At 46.3% G+C, this 19,507-nt stretch overlaps 1 protein-coding gene across 7 annotated transcripts; it reads left to right on the top strand.

The window, feature by feature from the left end:
* The first annotated feature begins 3,031 nt into the window (after positions 1-3,031).
* SERPING1 (serpin family G member 1) lies at positions 3,032-18,615 on the top strand. Of its 7 annotated transcripts, none has more exons than XM_036762605.1 (8): positions 3,032-3,135; positions 3,706-3,832; positions 5,244-5,802; positions 9,570-9,704; positions 10,932-11,135; positions 12,087-12,232; positions 14,492-14,711; positions 18,112-18,615. In XM_036762605.1, the coding sequence occupies exons 1-8, from the start codon at positions 3,044-3,046 to the stop codon at positions 18,363-18,365; spliced, it is 1,737 nt and encodes a 578-aa protein (XP_036618500.1). In that variant the 5' UTR covers positions 3,032-3,043; the 3' UTR covers positions 18,366-18,615. The 7 variants fall into 7 exon arrangements, with proteins under 7 accessions (XP_036618500.1, XP_036618498.1, XP_036618497.1 ...); XM_036762603.1 differs by having other exon boundaries at positions 3,703-3,832; XM_036762602.1 differs by having other exon boundaries at positions 3,032-3,147.
* The last annotated feature ends 892 nt before the right edge of the window (positions 18,616-19,507 follow it).

Here is a 19,507-nt window from a genome sequence, read left to right as displayed (position 1 = left end):
CTCAAAGAGTCAGTGCAAATGGCTTTCTGAAAAGACCATGACTCCAAGAGAAAGGTTTATTCTCTCTCAGAATGTGAGGAGGGCGTATTTAACTCCTTCAGCTTAAAGAGAGTGATAGCTAGCAGGAAAGGGCACTCCATTCAGTTTTGGTTGGAATACACATCTAGGAGATCCCTATGTTTACTGGATTCACTGTAGTTACTGCTTTAAAATGGATGTGGATGTGAAGAGTGGTAGGGTTGGAATCTGGGTGCTGATGAGCAGCCATCTGGATCTTGACAAGAATGGGAATTAACATGGAATAGTGGAAATAATGATGGGCTTGGAGTCAGGGCACCTGGGTTCAAATCCCAGCCCAGATAATTATTAGTTGTGTAATCTTAGGCAAGTTAACCTCCCCTCTATGAACCTCATTTTCCTTACCCTAAGAAATGAGAATACTTGCATTCTCCATCTCACAGGGTTGTTGTGAGAAAGATGTTTCATTAACTTCAAAGCACTTGAAGAAATGTAAGTTAGTATTCTGATAACCATTAGAGGTTGTCTTGTCAACCTTCTTAACCTGCTGCTGAATTTACCTTTCATTAATAGTATTTGTCAGCTTGTTTTCTTAAATCCTGGGGCCATTCAGTATAGTTTAATAGATTCCCCAAGGGAGGGAAAAAGGAAAGAGGAAAGAAGTCAAGAGAGCTCCCTATCCCTTTTAGGCTAACTTCTGCAGATTATTAAGCCATTGGATCCTACCTACCCCTTCCCTGAGCCCTTTGAAACCTGCTCTCCCAAAACCAGACTGCTTTCTTCTCTTCTCTCCTAATGGAATTGTCACTTTCCCCCAAAGTTCCTATCATTTCCACTCCAGGAGCTACTTCCTTCTTAATGATAAGAACTATATTCAGAATAACGGTTCTTGGCACTTCTCTATTTTTTTTTTAAAAAAACACAAGCAAATCTAGGCAAGTCAAGAATTTCTAAGCTTCTTGACTTGGCTTTAGGAGAAAGCTCCAAAGGATACCTAGATAATTGAAGTCCTCTGTCACCCCTCCTTCCAGGTTTCTGATCTGTTCCCCAAGTTCTTCATCTAATTTCTCTTTCTGTTCAGACATTCTGTAGCATATTCCCTTAGCAATATAGTTTCTGTTTCTCCCCCAAATATTCTTTGCTATGGTTCTTGGACTTTCCTCATCTCCAATGCTATTATTTCCCTGTCCCTTTTTTATGGCTCTAATTTTTTTCTTTTTTGGAGGGGGGAAGGCAATGGGGTTTAAGTGACTTGCTCAAGGTCACACAGCTAGTAAGTGTCAATTGTCTGAGGCCCGATTTGAACTCAGGTCCTCCTGACTCCAGGGCCGGTGCTCTATTCACTGCACCACCTAGCTGCCCCTTCCCTGTCCCTTTTATCTGGTCTATTGCTTTGTGATAAGGCATTTCCATCCAGAGCCATATTCCAGTTGAGTCCCTCCCCAACAAGACACAATGATGCCCATAAGTAACTTTGCCTCCTTGCATTGGGATCTCTAATTCACCCAGTTCCCTATGCATTTGTGCATTTGCCTGTCAGCACCAGAAATGAATCAGGCAAACTAGACCATGTTATCATAGGTTCTTAGATCTAGAGCTAGAAAAGCCCACAGGGGTCATCTAGTCCAACCTTCTCACTTTACACATAAGGAAAATGAAACCCAGGGAAGGGACGTGACTTGCCCAAGGCTACTCAGGTATTGCTGGTACTCTTCTTGGATAGTGTCCCTACCATGAATTACTGGCCCTCTTCTTTTACAGTTCTTCCTACATTATACCTGCCCCTGTCTCTGGTACCAGGCTTGGCAGATAATATGTGGGTAATTTTCTCTCTCTCTCCCCTTTTCCATTAAAAATTCTCTTGACCAGATTAGTAAGTCTCCTGACAACTGCTTTGACAGACCATTGCTAAGTATCCTCCATCCTAGGTCAAATACTTATGGTTCCTGTATTTTTAACTGACTGTGATCCAGAAATCTAATTTCTATCCTCAGTCACCATCTTCTTAGCTTGCTGTTCACTTTCCAAGTTGGCCTTCCTAATCTGAACCACCGTCCTTCAATTAACAATAGGGATGAAAAAAAGCCATCATTGTCTCTGGTTTTAGCTCCAAATCTGGTAATTCTCAGCAATGATTTCTATGTTCCTCCTGATAGTATCATTTGTCCCCACAAAAATCACCAGGAATTAAGGAGTAGCGGTCACTGAGTGCAACAAGCCTTGCAGGCGCTTATTCAATACTGGTTGATTAGAAGCTATCAGCACAACCTCTGGCAGGCTCTACCAATCTATTGGGGACATTGATTTCTAATAGGCCATATGGGGGCTCCCATTTTATTTCTCAAATTGCAGTGAATACTAAGATACACAGAGACTAGATGAAGGGCAGAGGGGCCACCGGAGCAGATGTCTTTCCAGAGGCACGGATCAGCTCCCTGGAGCACAGCTGGCCCCTTGGCTCATTCACTAACACTGAGCCACACTCTGGGCGATCTTGGAGAAGCAATCATTTTGTTTGCATCTCTTCCAGTAGATAAAGGGCAGATCCAAGTCAGGACACCCAGTTTAATTAGCTGGTTTACCACAAGGAAGGTTCTGTGCCTCAGTTTCCCTTTATAGTAGGATGAGGAAATCACAGAATTAAGAGGGAAAGTGTCAAGAGATCATTTGGTCCAGCCATCTTGTTTTCCAGACTTGGAAACTTTACGCAGGTAGAAGGAAACAAGGTTAGGATTTGAACTCAGAACTATCAACTTTAAACCCAGTGTCCTTTCCACTAACTGAAATCCTGGTGAAGAAAAGCAAACTTCTTACAAAAGGCGAGGATGGTGATTCTTCCATGCTGTGTTTCTGACCTTGTGCAACCCAGAGGGGTCCTAGCTGCATACCTGGCCTTCAGCCAGCAGGTTACAAACTGGGGCTCCTCACAGAGTCCTCCTTCAGCCCAGCCTGACTTACAGGAAATCACAGCAGAATCAATCATCCTTAATTTTTAACAGGCCAGGCCAGTGTCCAGGGCCAGCCCATGGCTAGGGCTGGTCCTCTCCACCCCATCTGGGTTGGACTCTGGGGTCACTCTTCTCTGAAGCTGCCCACTGATCAGGAGCTGGGGAGCAGGTTTGGCGCTGGGTGAGGTGGGAAGGGTAACCTGTCCTGGTTTTGAGGAGAGAATGACCGCCTGTCTCTTAATTCTTACTCTAGAGGCCCCAACCCATCCCATCTCATCCCCACTACTGTCCCTAGGATTTCTTCCTAGGAACTTTTCTCGACTCCTCTCCTCCCCTGTGCCCCTCAGGCCCCTCAGCTCTCTCCCTCCCCCCCACCCTATACCCACCCCGCCTAATCTGGGGCCCCATCTCCTGCTGCCCTGTTTCTGTTTTCTGCCAGAGCCTGGACCCCCTCCGCTGAACAGATGGACAGAGACCCGGGCCTGGGCGAAGGGGAGGAGGGGAGGTGCAGGGTTGGAGTGGGGTGAGGTGGGGGTAGGGGAGAGAGAAGGCCAGCTGTGCTGGGAAATGGAAGAGATTACAGGAAAACAAAACCGAGGGGAGGGGCCCAAGAGGGGAAGGCCCAGGGAGAGAGGATCTGGAACGAAAGAATGAGGAGAAAGGAGGGCTGAGGCTGCCCGGGGCCCCACCCCCAATCCTCAGTGCCCCAGGACTGAGCCCGCCCCTTTGGTCTCAGCAGGCAGGGAACTGACCCGGGACCCCCGGCATTGGTTCAGCAGGTCAAGGCGGACAGCGACGCCCAGATGGCAGCCCGGCTGACCCCGCTGCTGACCCTTCTGCTGCTCTTTCTAGTAGCCCGGGCCGATGTAAGTGCCCCCACCACAACACACACTAATCTGGGGGCGGGGGGAGGGAAGGAGGCGGGGTGGGGAAGGAAGGCACGTGATTAACTCTTTGTGTCCTGCCAGGAGGAGCTGGGAGCTGCCGTGGCGTAGTCCAAACCGCGCTCGATTTCTTGGGCATCCTAGGCTGTTCGAACTAGACCGAACCTTAGGGATCATCTAATTTGACCCTCTCGTTTTACAGGGGAGGAAAATGAAGACCCGAGAGAGGAAGAGACTTGTCCAGGGTCACACAGCTCGTTGGTGGTGGAGCCAGGACCCGGGCCCATTAGGCCAGCGAACTTGATTCTTTTTCCACTCCACCCCACCCCATCCCTCTATGCTTTCTTCCTTGGAAGTCGCTGAGTTCGAGTCTGGCTCTGCCATGACTAGCTGTGTGACCTTGGACAAGTCCCTGGTAGTGCAGGGGAAGAAAAAAAGACAGAACAAAACAAAACAAAACAAACAAAACTCTAGTTCCTGTTCTCTGGGAGCTCAAGAGACATTTGAAATATGGGCCAGAACATGTGATTTCAGACCTTTCCTGATGCAAATCTGCCTGCCCCTTAAGGTGGGTGGGGGTGTATCAGGGGTGAGAGGTGAAAGGGGATGGGGTTGAAACAGGACCATGGATCAGATATACCTCTGGACAGGAAAGACCTGGAAAGAAGTTTAACTTTTAATGAAAGAGAATGTGTCTGTGAAGTTGGGCCTTTGAGCCCCATTCTACCTCACTCTCACAGAATAGGTGGCATGGGAACAGTCCCCACCTCCTGTAGGATCAGGCTGATATAGTGAGTCCTACTTGAAATAGGACCCAGTCCTCTCTGCAGGCTCCCAGAGCTTGAGAGAGTAGCCTCGGTAGAGAACCTATCCTGGCCCATCATTCCTCACTGGAAGTTTGAAAAAGACAAATTTAAGAACAGGCTCAAAGACTTCCAGATGAAGGGGACCATAGAGGGCCCCCCCCCCCCACCAAGGCCCAGAAAGGTTAGTGACTTAGCTGAGGTCACACAGGTGGCAGAGCTGGGACTTGAACTCATGTTGTCTGATTTCCAGAGCTGGTGCTTTTTACACGACAGTAGGCTGTTTGATGTCAGGACTAAATTCCTAACAACAGGAGTCATCTCAAATTAGAATGGGTTGCCTCCGAAGAGAGAAGGTTGTCCCTCGTTTGAAATCTTCAAACAAAGGCTACTTGACCACTTTTGAGGTGTCTTGTGTCTTATGAGGTTTCCCCTTTAGATATGAATTGGACTAGATGGTCTCTGAGGTCCTTTCCTGATCTGAGGCTGATTATATGAGTCCTTCCATGGCTTTAGACATATTAAGTGGCCTGGTCTCCTGGACTATATCCTTAAGACTCAACTTCTCCCTTTCTTCTGGACATTTGAAGGTGGACCATGGTGGCAGAGAGAAGGAGCAGACAAATAAGAATGGTATATCATTGACCCAGCCAAGTGGAAAGAATGAATCAGAGACTGATTTGAATAACATCACATCTGAGAAAGTGGTAAAAATTCAAAAAGCTGGAGAGGAGATTGTAGAAGTCCACACGAAACCAAGCAAGAAGTCATTTGTGGAGCCCTCTACAAAACCTCCCTTAGGGCCCCTCACAGAGCATCCCATAAAGCTTCCCACCAACCTCCCAACTCACACATCAACGGAATATTCCACAGAATCCACAACCCAACCAACTACTCAGTGCCCCACAGAGCCCCCAACTCAACCAACTTCCCAGCCAACCACTCAGACTCCTCCTGAGCCTACCTGCCTGGTTCCTGACACTTCCTGTAATGAGACCAAGACTCAAGAAGCAGAGAAGATGTTGGGAGCAGCCCTGACAGACTTCTCTCTGAAGCTTTATCATGCTTTCTCATCAGTGAAGAAAAGAAACTCCAATATGGTTTTTTCCCCATTCAGCATTGCACAACTTCTCACCAACATCCTACTAGGTAAGGACCTACCTGGATACTCCCCATCCTAGCTGCCCCGGTATCCTCATGGCTGCCCCAATCATAACTGTGCTGTATGGGATTACACCCACTACTGCCAGAACAATATGGCCCCAAGAGGAAGTCTTCTAAATGTGGTAATTGCATCAGGTGCTAACCTGTTCCTGCTCATCTCATTTCTTGAGCACCATCTGTGTGTGAGGTTCTTTGCTAGGAGTTTCAAGGGATACCAAGGTGACCAAGATGATGCCCTTGCCCTTAAAGAGCCCAGAGTCTAGTAGAGGAGAAAAGCCATGTACACACATAACTCTAGTATGCAGTAGTATGTGGTGAGTACCCTGTAAGTGGGACAAACGAAGTATTCTAGGGGATCAGAGGAATGAACAGTTGATGAGGAAAATGGAGCAATATCACTGGACCTGGAAGGAAGAATAGAATTTCAATAAGAACAGATGTGGGGTGGGGAGAGGAGGACATTCAGAGAAGCATAATAGCACATATAGAAGGAAAGAGCACTGGATCTGGGTTCAAATCCTAGCTTTGCTACTTTTTAGCTATGAGCAAATCACTTCATGCCTCAGTGGAGAGGATAATAACCCTTACACAATCTCTTTCACAGAAAGGTGAGTTGCTAACCCTAAAGGTCAGGGTTATTCCAGCCCACCAGATGTGGGATGTCATCAGTGTGATCAATCAACCCATCCATGCCTGCTCATCCCGTTCCACCTCATCCATGTCCTTCCACAAGCTTGGCACAGGAGCTTGAACCAGAATGCTGGGGTCTTTGCTCCAGTTCTCTCTGGTTATCCTAGGAAACAGTTGTTGCTATGATATTGCAGGCTTGGGGGAAAGCTAATTATTTTATACCCAGCACTGTATCTAAGGGCACCACAACTCACCTGGCAGCAGTTTACCCAAATTGTAGGCCTGGAGCCCACAAGGAAAGAGCCAGCTTCTAGAACAGGGATCTGTAACATTCTGTGTGTGCTGGACCCCCTGGACTAGGCGTGGGGAGTCTAGTAAAGTCTGCCACTCCTAAATTTGTGCTTCTCATTCATTTACTCATTCCCTACCATTAGAGGTCCCCAATCAGGGGCTGGGTGACCATTTTCCATGCTGAGAATGTTGTTGATGGTCTTCTTTTTGAAGTGTGGCTTAGATGAGATGCCTCTAAGGATGCTTCCAACTCAGATTCTGTGATTCAGTGAAAGACGGGCCAAAGAAGGCAAAGAGTAGAGGCCGAGAGAACAGTTAGGAGCCTGTTTCAAGCCTCAGTAAGAGGTGATGAGTAAGCCTAGCTCAATGGATAGGGCAGAGAAGAGGGATATTTTGGAAATTGATGGGCATGTAAAAATTAAATACATTACATATGTGTGTATACATATGCACACACACATACACACACGCACACACATATATATATATATAATGTGTGCATAAATACATACATACATACATACATATGTTTACCCTACTCAGGATTTCATGGGTGCAAAGAGCTGTTGGTAAGGAATTTCCTTTACCAATGCAGGTTGGCCATTGATTTACCACATATTGTCTTAGAGAGTCACCCTAGAGGGTCAATGAGAAGTTAGGTGTCTTGCCCAGGGTTGCAGGGCCAGTACATGTCCAGAGACAGAATTTGAACTCAGAGCTTCTTGACCCAGAAGCCAGCTTTTGTCCACACCACACTGCCTAGCAATAAGATTAAGATGAAAAAATTAGATCCATTTGGAGCTTTTTTATGAAAAGGAGAGAGAAAGCTGAAGAAGGTTTCAATTTGGATTTTGGCTGTGTGAGTGGAGAGGAAGAGATGAATTGTGGGAAAGGGAGAATCAAAAGGGAAACCAAGTCCCCAAAAGGAAGAGATCATTCCATAGACAGCAAATGCCATGTCTCCTTTTTCTTTTCCGGCTCCCTCCCCATGGCCAAATAGCCAAATCAATTCAATTCACCAATCTTTTTTTTTATTCCAATGAGAGATTATCACCTTCATTTCCCAATAAATCCCTTCCCCTTTCTCACCCAGAAACTCATTCCTTATAAGAAAGAATAAAAAAAAAAGTGAGGAGTGAGTCATCAAAACAAAATAACGCATAGACCAAGCTTGACATTTCACATCTGTAGGTCCCCACCTCATACCTCTTCTTCAGGGCCAAGTTTAGTAATTATAGATACACAGCATTTGATTTTGATTTTTTTTATCAAGAATTTCTTAAGTACCCACTTTTTGTAAGATACTGTGCCTGGTGCTGGGAATACCAAGGTAAGATACTACATGGAACCTGCCTTTAAGAGTTTACTAGCTAATGAAGAGGGAAAACATGGGCAGAAAGAACAAAGTCCAGAAATTTGAGGATGACGTGGAGGTGACTACCAGGGAAGGTTTCGTGGAGTAGGTGGCTTCTGAGTTGAGTTTTTAAAAAAAGGAGGGACTTTAACAGATATAGAGATGAAGAGGTAGGAGTCCATTCTAGTCTGTGCGAGTGGCTAGTGTGAGCAAAGCCATGCAGACAGAGCTCAGGATGAGGATGGAGCATGGAAAAATGCTCGATGTATGCTTCAGAGAAATGCTGGGGAAGCAAGTCTCCTGCTTTTTAGTGGAGAGCTCATGGATTCTAGCTATGGAGTGACACGTATTTGCATATGTGGCTTGTTCTTTTGTTGTACTTTACTGTACTTTGTGGTTGGTGGTGTTACAAAGGTGGCTCCTATTGGGTCTGAGAAACAGTCCAGTTTGGCTGCAATTTGGATTTCATGAAAGGGAGTAATATGGATAGATCATCAAGCTTTATTACCACCACAAGCCAGGCACTGTCTTAGGTACTGGTAGTACAAAGATGAAATGGAAAGCGGTCTCTGCCCTCAAGAAACTTACCTTTAGCTGGAGATACGACTGTCTGTATCAAAGCCTACACAAAATAGAAGATGATTTTAAAGGAAAGGCACTAGCAGCTGGGGGCCTCAGGAAAGGCTTCTCATAAGAAAATAGAACTTGATTTAAGGCTTGAAGGAAGCAGTAGAGGTGATAGCTAGCTCACAGAAGGCCTTGAATAACAGGATCAGATATTTCTGTTTTATTTGTTAGGCAATGGGGAGCCACTGAAGGCTTCTGAGTAGAGGAGTAACATGATCCTAGCAGTACTTAAATGAAAAAGATTATTTGGGCAGCAATGTGGAAGATGGGTTGATGCAAGGGGGGAGTGAAGAGGAAGGGCTGGATGCAAGAGATGTTGCCAAGATAGCAGTGAGCCTTCTCAGCAGCTAACTACATGCAAGGATTGAGGGAGAAAAAAAAGAGTCAAAGGTGGTTCCAAGGTTGCAACTCTAGGTAACCAGAAGGATGACAGTACCCTTGACAGGATTGGAGGAGTTAGAAGGAGAGATCAGCATAAGAAAGAAGATGGAGAGCTTTGCTCTAGACAAGCTGAGTTTGAAATCTGAGCTGAGAATTCACCTGGAAGCCTTCACTACCTAGTTGGAAGTGTGTCATTGGAGCACTGGGGAGAGATGGAGGGTGAAAATATGGTTTGGGGAAGTCATCTGCTCAGAGGTTATAGCTGAAGCTGTAAGAGTGGAGGTGTTAACCAAATGGAAGAGTAAAAGGAAGAAGTTCTAGCCTTGTTAGGAAGGGAGAAGTCTCAGCTTTTGACCTAGGGCTTCTCAAGAAGCCTCCATAGCATGAAAATAGACCCTCTTTTGTGGCAAGTCCCAGTCTTGACTCTAGTCTCAGCTACTAACCCTCAACCCCGTCTCATCCACCCCAGGGGCTGGAAACACCACCAAGGGAAACCTGGAAGACGTTCTTTCTTACCCCAGGGACTTTGACTGTGTCCACCAAGCCCTGAAGAACCTGTCATCCAGTGGCTTCATCTCAGCTTCTCAGATCTTCCACAGTCCTGGTGAGAACCCATCAGCAAGGGTAGATGAGTCAGCTGCTCCCCACTGATGAGGAGATCTTTAAGGGTTCTCAGCTGCACTTGGCAACTGCCTGCCATTGGTCCTGAGTGCCTGTTGAGGTGCCAGAAGTGGAAAAGATGGGGAGGTGTAGACATGATAAGAATTGCTAAACCAGAGGACAGAACATTTGTAAGAACTGTGTATGACATTGAGTGAATGAATGAATGAATGAGCATTTATTAAATCCCTTCTATGTTCTAAATATTGTATCAAGGGCTGGTAATAGAAATACAGAAGAAAGCTGCCCTTGGGGAGCTTACATTATAATGGTTGGAGATAACACATAGGAGTGGTAGCTAGGAAAAGATACTTTGGCCTGGAAAATCACAGGGATATTGAATAGAGTCATGGGGCAATCAAGGGACATACATACTCTTTCTAGAAGCATTGGTAGTGTCCATTTGACTGCCATTCTCAGAGTAAGAGGAGGAAGGGGCAGGAGCCAGATACAGATCACAGCATGGCAGGAAGATAAATGGGAAGGAGCATGATTGGGTGCCAGCTAGATAGAGTGGGCTATCATCAATCATGTCCCCAGGAAGGGAGATCCAGAGCTGAGTGGCTTAGCTCCTCTAGGGCACAGTCTCTAGAGATCCAGTGTGGAGGGTGCCGAAGCATTAGCACAGCAAGGCAGGAAGATTGCCAAGGTGCTTGTGGTATACATTAGGAAGACTGGGTGTGAACCCAAGGGAGCAAGAAAGGCAGGGAGGAGGAGGGTATATTGGGATGAGCACTAGATTAGAAGTTAGGAGACCTTGTAATGCAAACCTTCCAGCTTTGGTAAAACAGAGACTGGGAGGGTGGGGGTGTGGGGGACAGGAAAAGAAAGGATTAAAGGTTGGACTTAGATGAAGGAAGACCTCCATTCAGATCCTGCCCATGCAGGATTCTTGTCCCCGGGCCCCAGTTCCCTCATCTATAAGAAAAGGATAACAATAATGTTGTTATCCCAGCTCTGCTCCTAAGTGATTGACTCTGGCAAACCCCTTGTGCCTTAGTGTCCTCAATGCTGAAATGAGTTAAGACTGAGGTCTCTTGCCAGCTTTCATGCTTCTCTGGAGTAGGGAGAGGAAGACCAGTTCATACGTGTGTTCAGCTTACCCTGGCAAGGGGCTGAGGAGGTTCCCTCTTCTCCTCTCACTGTGTCCTGCCCGTTATCATCCTCCCAGACCTGACTCTAAAGAAGAACTTTGTGAATGCCTCCCAGACCCTGTACGGCAGCCGGCCCATGGTTCTGAGCAATGAGAGTAGGGCCAACTTGGACTTGATCAACTCCTGGGTGGCCAACCAGACCAAAAACAAGATCACCAACCTCCTGAAGAGCCTACCGTCGGAGACCAGGCTCGTCCTAGTCAATACTGTCTACCTGAAAGGTAAGGGGTCAAACAGGAGAAGAACTCACGGAAAACTCATGAACAATTTCAAAGCCTAATTTAAACCCCAACTTCTGCTGTTGCCTGCCATATGAGGCCATGTGACACACTGGATTGGTTACTGGGCTTGGAGTCAGGGAGACCTGGGGTCACATACCTCCTCTGACTCTTTCTAGTTGTGTGATGCTGGGCAAGTCACTTCATTTCCATGTTGCTTATCCCTAGTAACAAACAGGTGGAAATCTAGATTTGTGGGAAAGTTCCCACACCACAAGTTCTAATCCCACAACCCTTGGGTCTTTTTATAACCTTGTGTTGTTGGCTCCCTGGAAGTTTGGAATGAGCTGAAGCCCCAGGAGCAACCCTTCCTGTCCTAGAACTTCTTCACAGGTTCATTGTTCCCTCAAGATTTGTCTCAGAGCTAACAGCTCACTCACTACCAAACCCTCTAGAAAGCCTGACAAATACCTCTCCTCCCAGAGGCAGCTGGTTCTGGTGTGAACTGCAGTGACTTGGCCTCAATAGTCCCCACTCTTTCTTTTGTCAGCTGTGTGACTAGGAGCACGTTATTTATCTCTCTGAGCCTTGCTTTTCCCATGTTTAAACTTTGGTAGAGCTGTGAACTCAGTGATGTGAGTATTACTTCCAACCATGCAAATCCCAGTCATCTATCAATGGGATACCTCTTTAAATTAATTAATTAATTGATTTGATTCATTTAATTAATAATTGAATAGGCCAACTATTTAGTTTGACTTTTAAAAGTTACTTAATTTTAAGTAATATTCCATTTACTATTAATTTAATAAAAATTTGCACTTTTGCTGTTATGAAAAAGTACTTGGAAAGTTGAGAATGGCATGGAGATCTGGGCCATTAGTAAGCCTTTCTCCAGCACAATTCCCATTTCTTCCTGCCTCTGTCTTCCACTCTCTCTCTTCTTTCCTTCAGCCAAATGGAAGATGACATTTGACCCAAAAAAAACTTCCCAGGAGACCTTTTACCCTGAATCCTCCAAGGTGAAGGTGAAGGTGCCAATGATGAAAAGTGAGAAGTACCCGGTGACCCATTTCACAGACCCCAACCTGAAAGCTGCGGTGAGAACAAAGAGTCTTGCCACCAGCCATCTCAACCCTACATCTCCTGGGGCCCTTTTGTATTTCCTGTTTTCATAGACATGGAAAGATCTTTCTGCACCAACCACTCTCCCTCCAGGACTGTAGAGTCTTATTCATCCTCTGGGCTCCCCTCTTTCTCCTCTTCTTTCTACTCTGCTTTTTATAACTTTCTTCTCTCCTGTAATTGCCTGAGGAAGGCAGGGATCCCTGGGCTCCTTCACCTCTCCAGCAGCAACTGAGTTCACATGAGTCACATTGAGACTCAGTATCCCTTTCTGGCCAAACTACGAGGGAACCCAGAAGGCTGAGAAAACTATGTGTCTATGTGGTGCATGTATATGTTTGTGGGCACACGTGTGCACACGTGTGTGGTGCCCTCAATTCCTCAACAGAATGAGACTAGCAAGAACAGTTCACACTTCCAAAGTAGCTGTTTCCTCTGTGAAATGCAAGGATCATTATCCCCATTTTGCAGGTGACTTGCCCACAGACACACAGAGAGTATCAATACCTCAAAAAGGATGGAGAGGGACAAAGTGAGTATGTCCCTGACCCAGACACAGAGGAAGTGAGGTGAGCCGTGCCTCAAAGCCTGGAAGGTTCTGCTTTATTGCTTCCGGTGCACCTAGCACCATCCCAAGTGCTATTCAGGCTACAAAGAAAGCATGAGACACAATCCTAGCCCCTTGAGGAGCTTACTTTCTACTTGGGGAAATCAGAGGTTCCCACATGAATAAAGAACAAGGAGATGGTGTCCATTTTAGAGGCCAGCTGGATTAATGCAGACAAGTCCTGTAGGTGATCAAAATCCAGAGCTGGGAGGGACCCCTAAGGCCATCTCATCCAAAGCCTTCGTTTAATAGATGAAGAAACTGATGCCCAGGAAGTAGAGGCTTGTCCAAGGTCATACCTGGCAGGAAGTCCAAGAGTTACGATTCAAAACCAGGTTTTCTGACTCCCAAGCCCAGAATATTTCACTTCTACTCTACTTCTTCACTACGACCAGTTGAAATAGACAGTGAAAGGCTATCACCCCCATTTTGCAGAGGAGGAAACCGAGCCTCAGAGAGCTGCTCATGGTCGTGCAAATAGGTGAGGTTGGAGCTTAGACCAAACCTAGGTTTTCTGATGCTGACCAATGCTCTTTCCACTCCCACCACCACCACCACCGCTGCTGCCCACAAGTGGGGAAACATTTGAGGTGTGATTAAGTGCTGGGCAGGGAGTGGTAGCCTGAAAATGTGGGAGAGAAGCGCTCAGTGAAGAGAGAGAGAGAGAGAGAGAGAGAGAGAGAGAGAGAGAGAGAGAGAGAGAGAGAATGAGAGAATTAAGAGAGAGAAAGAAGCAGGGAGGGGGAGAGAGAGAGCATGAGCGCAGTAGGAAGGGGACACGGGGGTAGTCAGAAAAGGTGACTTTGTGGAGGAAAGGCATCACAAATGGGTTCTGAAGAGTGACTAAGAATGATGCCCCAGAGTGCGCCTTGGCAGATGGTTGTTCCTCCTGTGGAGTGAGAGAAGTTGCTGCTTGGTGTCCTGGCTTGTCCACCAGTCTCAGGTATACACCATCTCATAGTTTTTTCCACTTCCAGGTGGGGTCTTTCAGGATCATACAAATCCTTTAACCTTTAAGGTTTACAAAGCACTTTCCTCACTACAGCCCAGTAAAGTAGGTGGTACTGGTAATGTTGTCCCTATTTGAGGAATAGGGACAATTGAGGAAATTAAGGCTCAGTGGCAAAAAATCTCTTTCCTGGGGTAAAACAGCTAATTGATGCCAGGACCAGGATTCAAACCCAGACCCTCTTACATCCAGATTCCACATGCTATACTATACTGACTCTTGTGACCACAAAATATTTTCCTGAGCCCCCAGTGCCACAGCTCACGCTGCAGGGCCCCTTATTCTTCCCCAGAATTCCTCAGAAGCATTAGAGTTGTTTTCCATCACCTGAGGAGCTTCTTCCCATTTGGAGTCAAAGGATCTGAGTTTGAATCCTCTCTGACTTTTGTGTGACCTTTGGGAAATCACTTAATTTCCTGGGCTTCAGTTTCCATATATGAAAAATGGGGAGCTCATTCTAGAGGACCTCTGAGATCCCTCCCAGCCCTGGCTTTCTCATCCTATCACCCTGTAGCTCACAAGGCAAGTGTGAGCCTTCCCCGGGGCTCAGCAGGGACAGCTCCCAGATCAAGTTGGTGGCCACCGGAAGGCTGAGGGGACATATCTCTTGGTCCCCAGGTGGGTCGTCTGCAGCTCTCCAATGACCTGAGCCTGGTGATCCTGCTGCCCCAGCACTTGGGCGTTCAGCTTGCTGACGTCGAACAGGGCCTCAGCAGTGAGGTCTTCAGCGCCATCTTGGAGAAGCTGGAGAAAAGCAAGAGCCAACCAACCCTGCTGAACATGCCTCGACTCAAGGTGAACGCCAGCCAGGACCTCCTGGAGATCTTGGAGAAGATGGGTAAGCTCTGTGAGCTCATTGCTTTTCTCAGTGTAGAGCAGGAATGGGGATCACAAGGGAATAAGAACACAGTCCATCCAGATTGGCCTTAGGACTCTCCTAAATGCTTTGACTCCTACCATCTCATTGGACCCTCGCAACAATCCCTGAGATGGGCAGCATGGTAGAGTAGAGAGAGCACTGGACTTGGAGTCAGGAGGACCTGGGTTGCAGGCCCTGGGCAAGGAACTTCCTTGTGCTCCAGCTTTCTCCTGTGTTACATGAGAGTGTTGGACTCAGTGGCCTCAATCTCCGATCCGATGATGCCATCTGACAGATGAGGAAGCTGAAGCTCAGAACTCAGTGGTGTGTTCAAGATCACATGGCACATAAGGACCTGGGCCAGGACTAGAAGTTATGGCTCTTAGTTCCTAGTCTTGGGGTTCTTTCCATTTCACTGTGCTGAAGACACTGGAAAGAATGGATGGCTATGGTCAGTTCCAGATTCTATCTCTAGGCCTTTCAGGACTGAGTTCAGTCCCATGGAAAAAGTGTAGCCTTGCCTGGGTGTGGGATGGTGCGGAGGGTGAATGGAAAGGATGTCTGAGGATCCCTTTTCATGCTGGTAATCTATGGAATCAATCAGTCAGTCAACATTTATTAAAAGTCTATTATGAGGGGCAGCAGTGGATGGAGCACCTGGCCCTGGAGTCAGGATGACCTGAGTTCAAATCCAGCCTCAGACACTTACCAGATGTGACCTTGGGCAAGTCACTTAATCCTGATTGCCTCCCCCCCAAAAAAAAGTCTATTATGAGCCAGACATCATATTAGACAGTGAGGTTACAAAGCCTATAGTCCATGGAGGGAGGAACAACATGGAACATCATTCATGAGAAACAGCAGGAAGGTCTATTTGTCTTAGAAAGCAGATTGAGGGATGGAGAGTCATTTATAGTGAAACAGAAAGCTACTAGGTTCCAGTTAGGTTATAAAGGGTTTCAAAAGCCAAGAAGAGGAGTTTGTATTTTATCCTCCAGGCAATAGGGAGCCACCATAGGTTATTGAGTAGGACAGTTGGTATTGTCACATCTGTACTTAAGGAAAATCACTTTGGCAGATGGACTGGAGAAAGGTGAGGCATGAGACAGAGAGACCAATAAGAAGGTCATAGGAGAACTGATGAGGGGCTGCACAACCACTGAGAACTAGATGAATATGAAAGATTGTGGAGGTAGAAATGGCAAGATTTGGCAGCTCTTTGGAAGAGAGAGAGAGAGAGAGAGAGAGAGAGAGATATGGAGAGAGAGAGAGAGTGCTGAGGCTGCAAACCTGGAAGAATGGGAGGATGCTGGAGCCCTTGGCAGAAACAGACAACTTTGGAAGAGGCTGGCTTTGGGGAAAATGTACAATGAGTTGGGTTTTAAACATATCGGGTTTGAGATATCTATAATCCATTCAGTTGGAAATGTCCACTGGGCAATTAGAAATGCATGAACGGAGCCCAAGAAAGAGACTAGAGCAGGATATAGAGAATCATGTGCATGGAAATGAAAATGAAACCCATGGGAGTTGAAGAGGTGATCAGGAGAGATGTAGAGGGAGGAGAGAGTAAGTCTCGTGACAGAATGTTGAGGTACACCCACAGTTGTTGCACTTGATTTGCACAAGCCAGAAACATAATCTGAGAAAGAAAGGACAAACAGGAACCCTGGGAGAGAAAAATGTCACCAAAACCAGAGGGAGAGTCGGGCGGGAACAAGATGATCAACAGTTTCCAATGCCCCGAGGCATTAAGAAGGATAAGGCCTGACAAGAGAACATTGGGTTTAGTAATGAAGCCATTGGTGGAGGGATTGCTTTCATTGGAGTGCCAAAGGTGGAAGTCATTTTGCAAAGGGTTAAAAGGGAATTAGGGGAGAGGCAAGGAATATAGGCATCTTTTTTCCAGGAGTTTGGCAAGAAAGGAGGAGGAGATAGGAGGGTATAGTGAAGGTTTTTTTTCTGGATAGAGGAGATGGGAATGTTTGTAGATTGTAGGGGGAGTAGCCACAATGACAGGTATAAGTGAGGTGCAGGAAGCTAGAACTGGGGTGTATTGGAAGAGGAGAACACAACATATAAAACAAACAGGCATTTCTTAAATGCCTGCTGTGTACAGACCCCTCCCCATTCTGGATGTGCTACAGGAGACACAAAATTTAGATGAAAGCACTGTCCTCAAATGCTTTATAATCTAGGAGTCATGACACACATATAGATGACTAGAAAACACATTTCTTAAGCCTAATAGTTATCAATCAATCAGGACCATTTATTAAACACTTACTCTATGCCAAACATTGTATGTTCTAGGCACCAGGGATACAAATAAGAGCATGAAACAATTTCTACATTTTTTTTCCTTTTTCCTTTTAAGTTGGGGAATGGAAGGAAGGAAATGAGCATTTAAGGGCCAGACACTCTCTACTAGGCACTGTACTAAGTACTTTTACAAATATTATCTCATTTGAGGTGAGTGGGAGAGAGGAAAAAATATGTGCTTGTTAATTGAAAAATTAAATAAAGTAGGAGAGGGGAAAAAACCGAATTTCTGCTTTCAATCTAAAATCTAACATATTTTAAATAGATTTAAAATCTAACAGATCCCCAGAATGCTATGTGAAGTGCAGTAAAGGACATCGTTAAGAGCCAGGGGCTTCCCAGAGGAAGCAGCTGGATTTGAGATAGACTTTAAAGGATGAGGAGGATTTCAACAGATGAGAAGAAGCAATCACTTAAAACATCTTTCGAAGGTTCTCAAGGAATTAGTATTTGTGATCTAACTTCAAATCAAGTCAACAAACACTGATTAACCACCTCCTGGGTTAAAGGCACTAGTGAGAAAAAGAGAAAAAATGTGGCAATCCTTAAATGAGCGTATATTCTCCTTTGGAGTATAACGTTCGTGGAGTAACATAATGCAAGGCAGTGTGTGACAGGGGATATTCCAGGAAGAAGAGAACACTTCTAGTGGTGAGCATCCAGGAAGGCTCGAGGAAGGCTGCTTGGAGATGGTAGCACCTGGGCTGGTCCTTGAAGAAAGGGAAGCAGGCCTAGCTGAGGATGCACTGCCGTCTAGGCAGAGGATTCAGCTGCCTCTTTGCAAATATCAAATGGAAAGGAGGTAGAATGTCAAGTTCTAGAAATAGGTAGCAGTTCAGTTCTACTGGAATGTAAATGAGGCTGGAGAGGGAGGTTGGAGGCAGACTTCATGAGCTCATTTCCGGGGGTTGGGAGGTAGGAATGCAGAAATGACTTCATTCTCCAGGGCTGAGAGCACAAGGCAAGGCCTGTCCCCCATCTGTGGGTAGGGACGCCCCTGGGTCTCCGACCTGTCACACTGATGCTGACTTTCTCTCCCTTGCAATCTTTGGCCCAGAATTCTTTGACTTCTCCTACGATGTCAACCTGTGTGGGCTGACTGATGACCCGGAGATCCAAGTGTCTGCTGCCCGTCACCAGACCATGCTAGAGTTGAATGAAGCAGGGGTGGAGGCAGCAGCAGCCTCTACCATCTCACTAGCCCGCACCATGTCCATCTTCGAGGTGAAACAACCCTTCATCTTCCTGCTGTGGCACCAGAAGTACAAGTTCCCCATCTTCATGGGGCGTGTGTATGACCCCAGGTCCTGAGTTTTGGGGGGAGCACTGGGCAAGACCAGCTCCTGATGCTCCAGCCTTCACCTCCACCTTCCCAGGCTGCATATCACCCTAGGCCAACCCAGGCCACCTTTTCCTCCCTCCTGACCTCAAGCAGCCAACTTTGGGGTCTGGCTACTACACAGTAACTCCTTTACACCTTACCAACTTCTTCACCCTTCCTTTCTGCCTTTGAGGGCCCACGTGAGCCCAGCTTTTACTAATAAACTTAGCAGGGCAGACACTTTTTGGACTTTTATTTATCCCCAGCAGGGTTTATATATAGAAATGCAGAGGTGATTGACTTCACCATGAACCGCTGATTATGCTTCTAGAAGTAACCCTAGATCCTCTCATCCAGAGGCCTTAACCTGGGATCTAAGGCTTTCCCAGGGGTCTGTGGATAAGACTTCAGCAGGCCTGTGAACTTGGATAGGAAAAACAATTCCATTTTTATTTTCATTAAACTCTAGCTAAAATGTAGCATTTCCTTCAAATACGTGTGTGTGCGCGCGCGCATGCCTGTGTGCTTTTTCTACTCAATTATTCTTCCTCTTAGGGTAGCTAACACTTATGTAATATTTTAAGGTTTGCAAAGCACTTTACAATTTGATCCTTATGACAACCCCATGTCATAAGTGCTATTATCTTCCCTCCGAATTTTAAGAGATAAGGAAACCAAAGCACATAGGGCTGAGCCCAGGAACACACATCTGGTGAGCATCCGAGACAGCATTTGAACTCTGGTCTTCCTATCTCTAAATCCCATGTGCTATCAACTTAGCTGCCTTGTGTAGTACTTTAAGGTTTGAGAAGTCTTGTTTTGAGCCTCAGGATAAACTCGAAAGGTTGGTGCTATTATCTTCGTTTTCCAGGTGAGAAAACTGAGGCTGAAGCATGTTAAGTGACTTGCCTAAAAATTTAAACTTAGCACCTCCTGTGTCTAAATCCAGGGCCCTGTCTAGCAATAGTCTGGCTAATAGGGTCCTTAGGCTGATTCCTGAGGCATGAGATCCCAAGGAGCCTGCTGACTGATATACCCACTCAACTCTTTCCCTCTGGGAACTCTGTGTTCTCCTCTCTAATGTCCCAGTTGCTGCCCTTGTCCCCAGTATGATTTCCCCTTTGCCCTGTTC

Source organism: Trichosurus vulpecula, chromosome 6 (assembly GCF_011100635.1).
Source record: "Trichosurus vulpecula isolate mTriVul1 chromosome 6, mTriVul1.pri, whole genome shotgun sequence".
Taxonomy (NCBI): domain Eukaryota; kingdom Metazoa; phylum Chordata; class Mammalia; order Diprotodontia; family Phalangeridae; genus Trichosurus; species Trichosurus vulpecula.
Note: the sequence above shows the minus strand (reverse complement) of the source record. Positions and strands in the feature narration are given on the sequence as shown.

Excerpts from the sequence above, each read along its gene's own strand:
- SERPING1 (XM_036762602.1), top strand. The coding sequence starts at position 3,044 with ATGGCTAGGGCTGGTCCTCTCCACCCCATCTGGGTTGGACTCTGGGGT. Across the intron at positions 3,148-3,705 it reads GGGAGCAGGTTTGGCGCTGG|GCAGGGAACTGACCCGGGAC; the intron begins GTGAGGTGGGAA and ends TGGTCTCAGCAG. Across the intron at positions 12,233-14,491 it reads ACCCCAACCTGAAAGCTGCG|GTGGGTCGTCTGCAGCTCTC; the intron begins GTGAGAACAAAG and ends CTTGGTCCCCAG.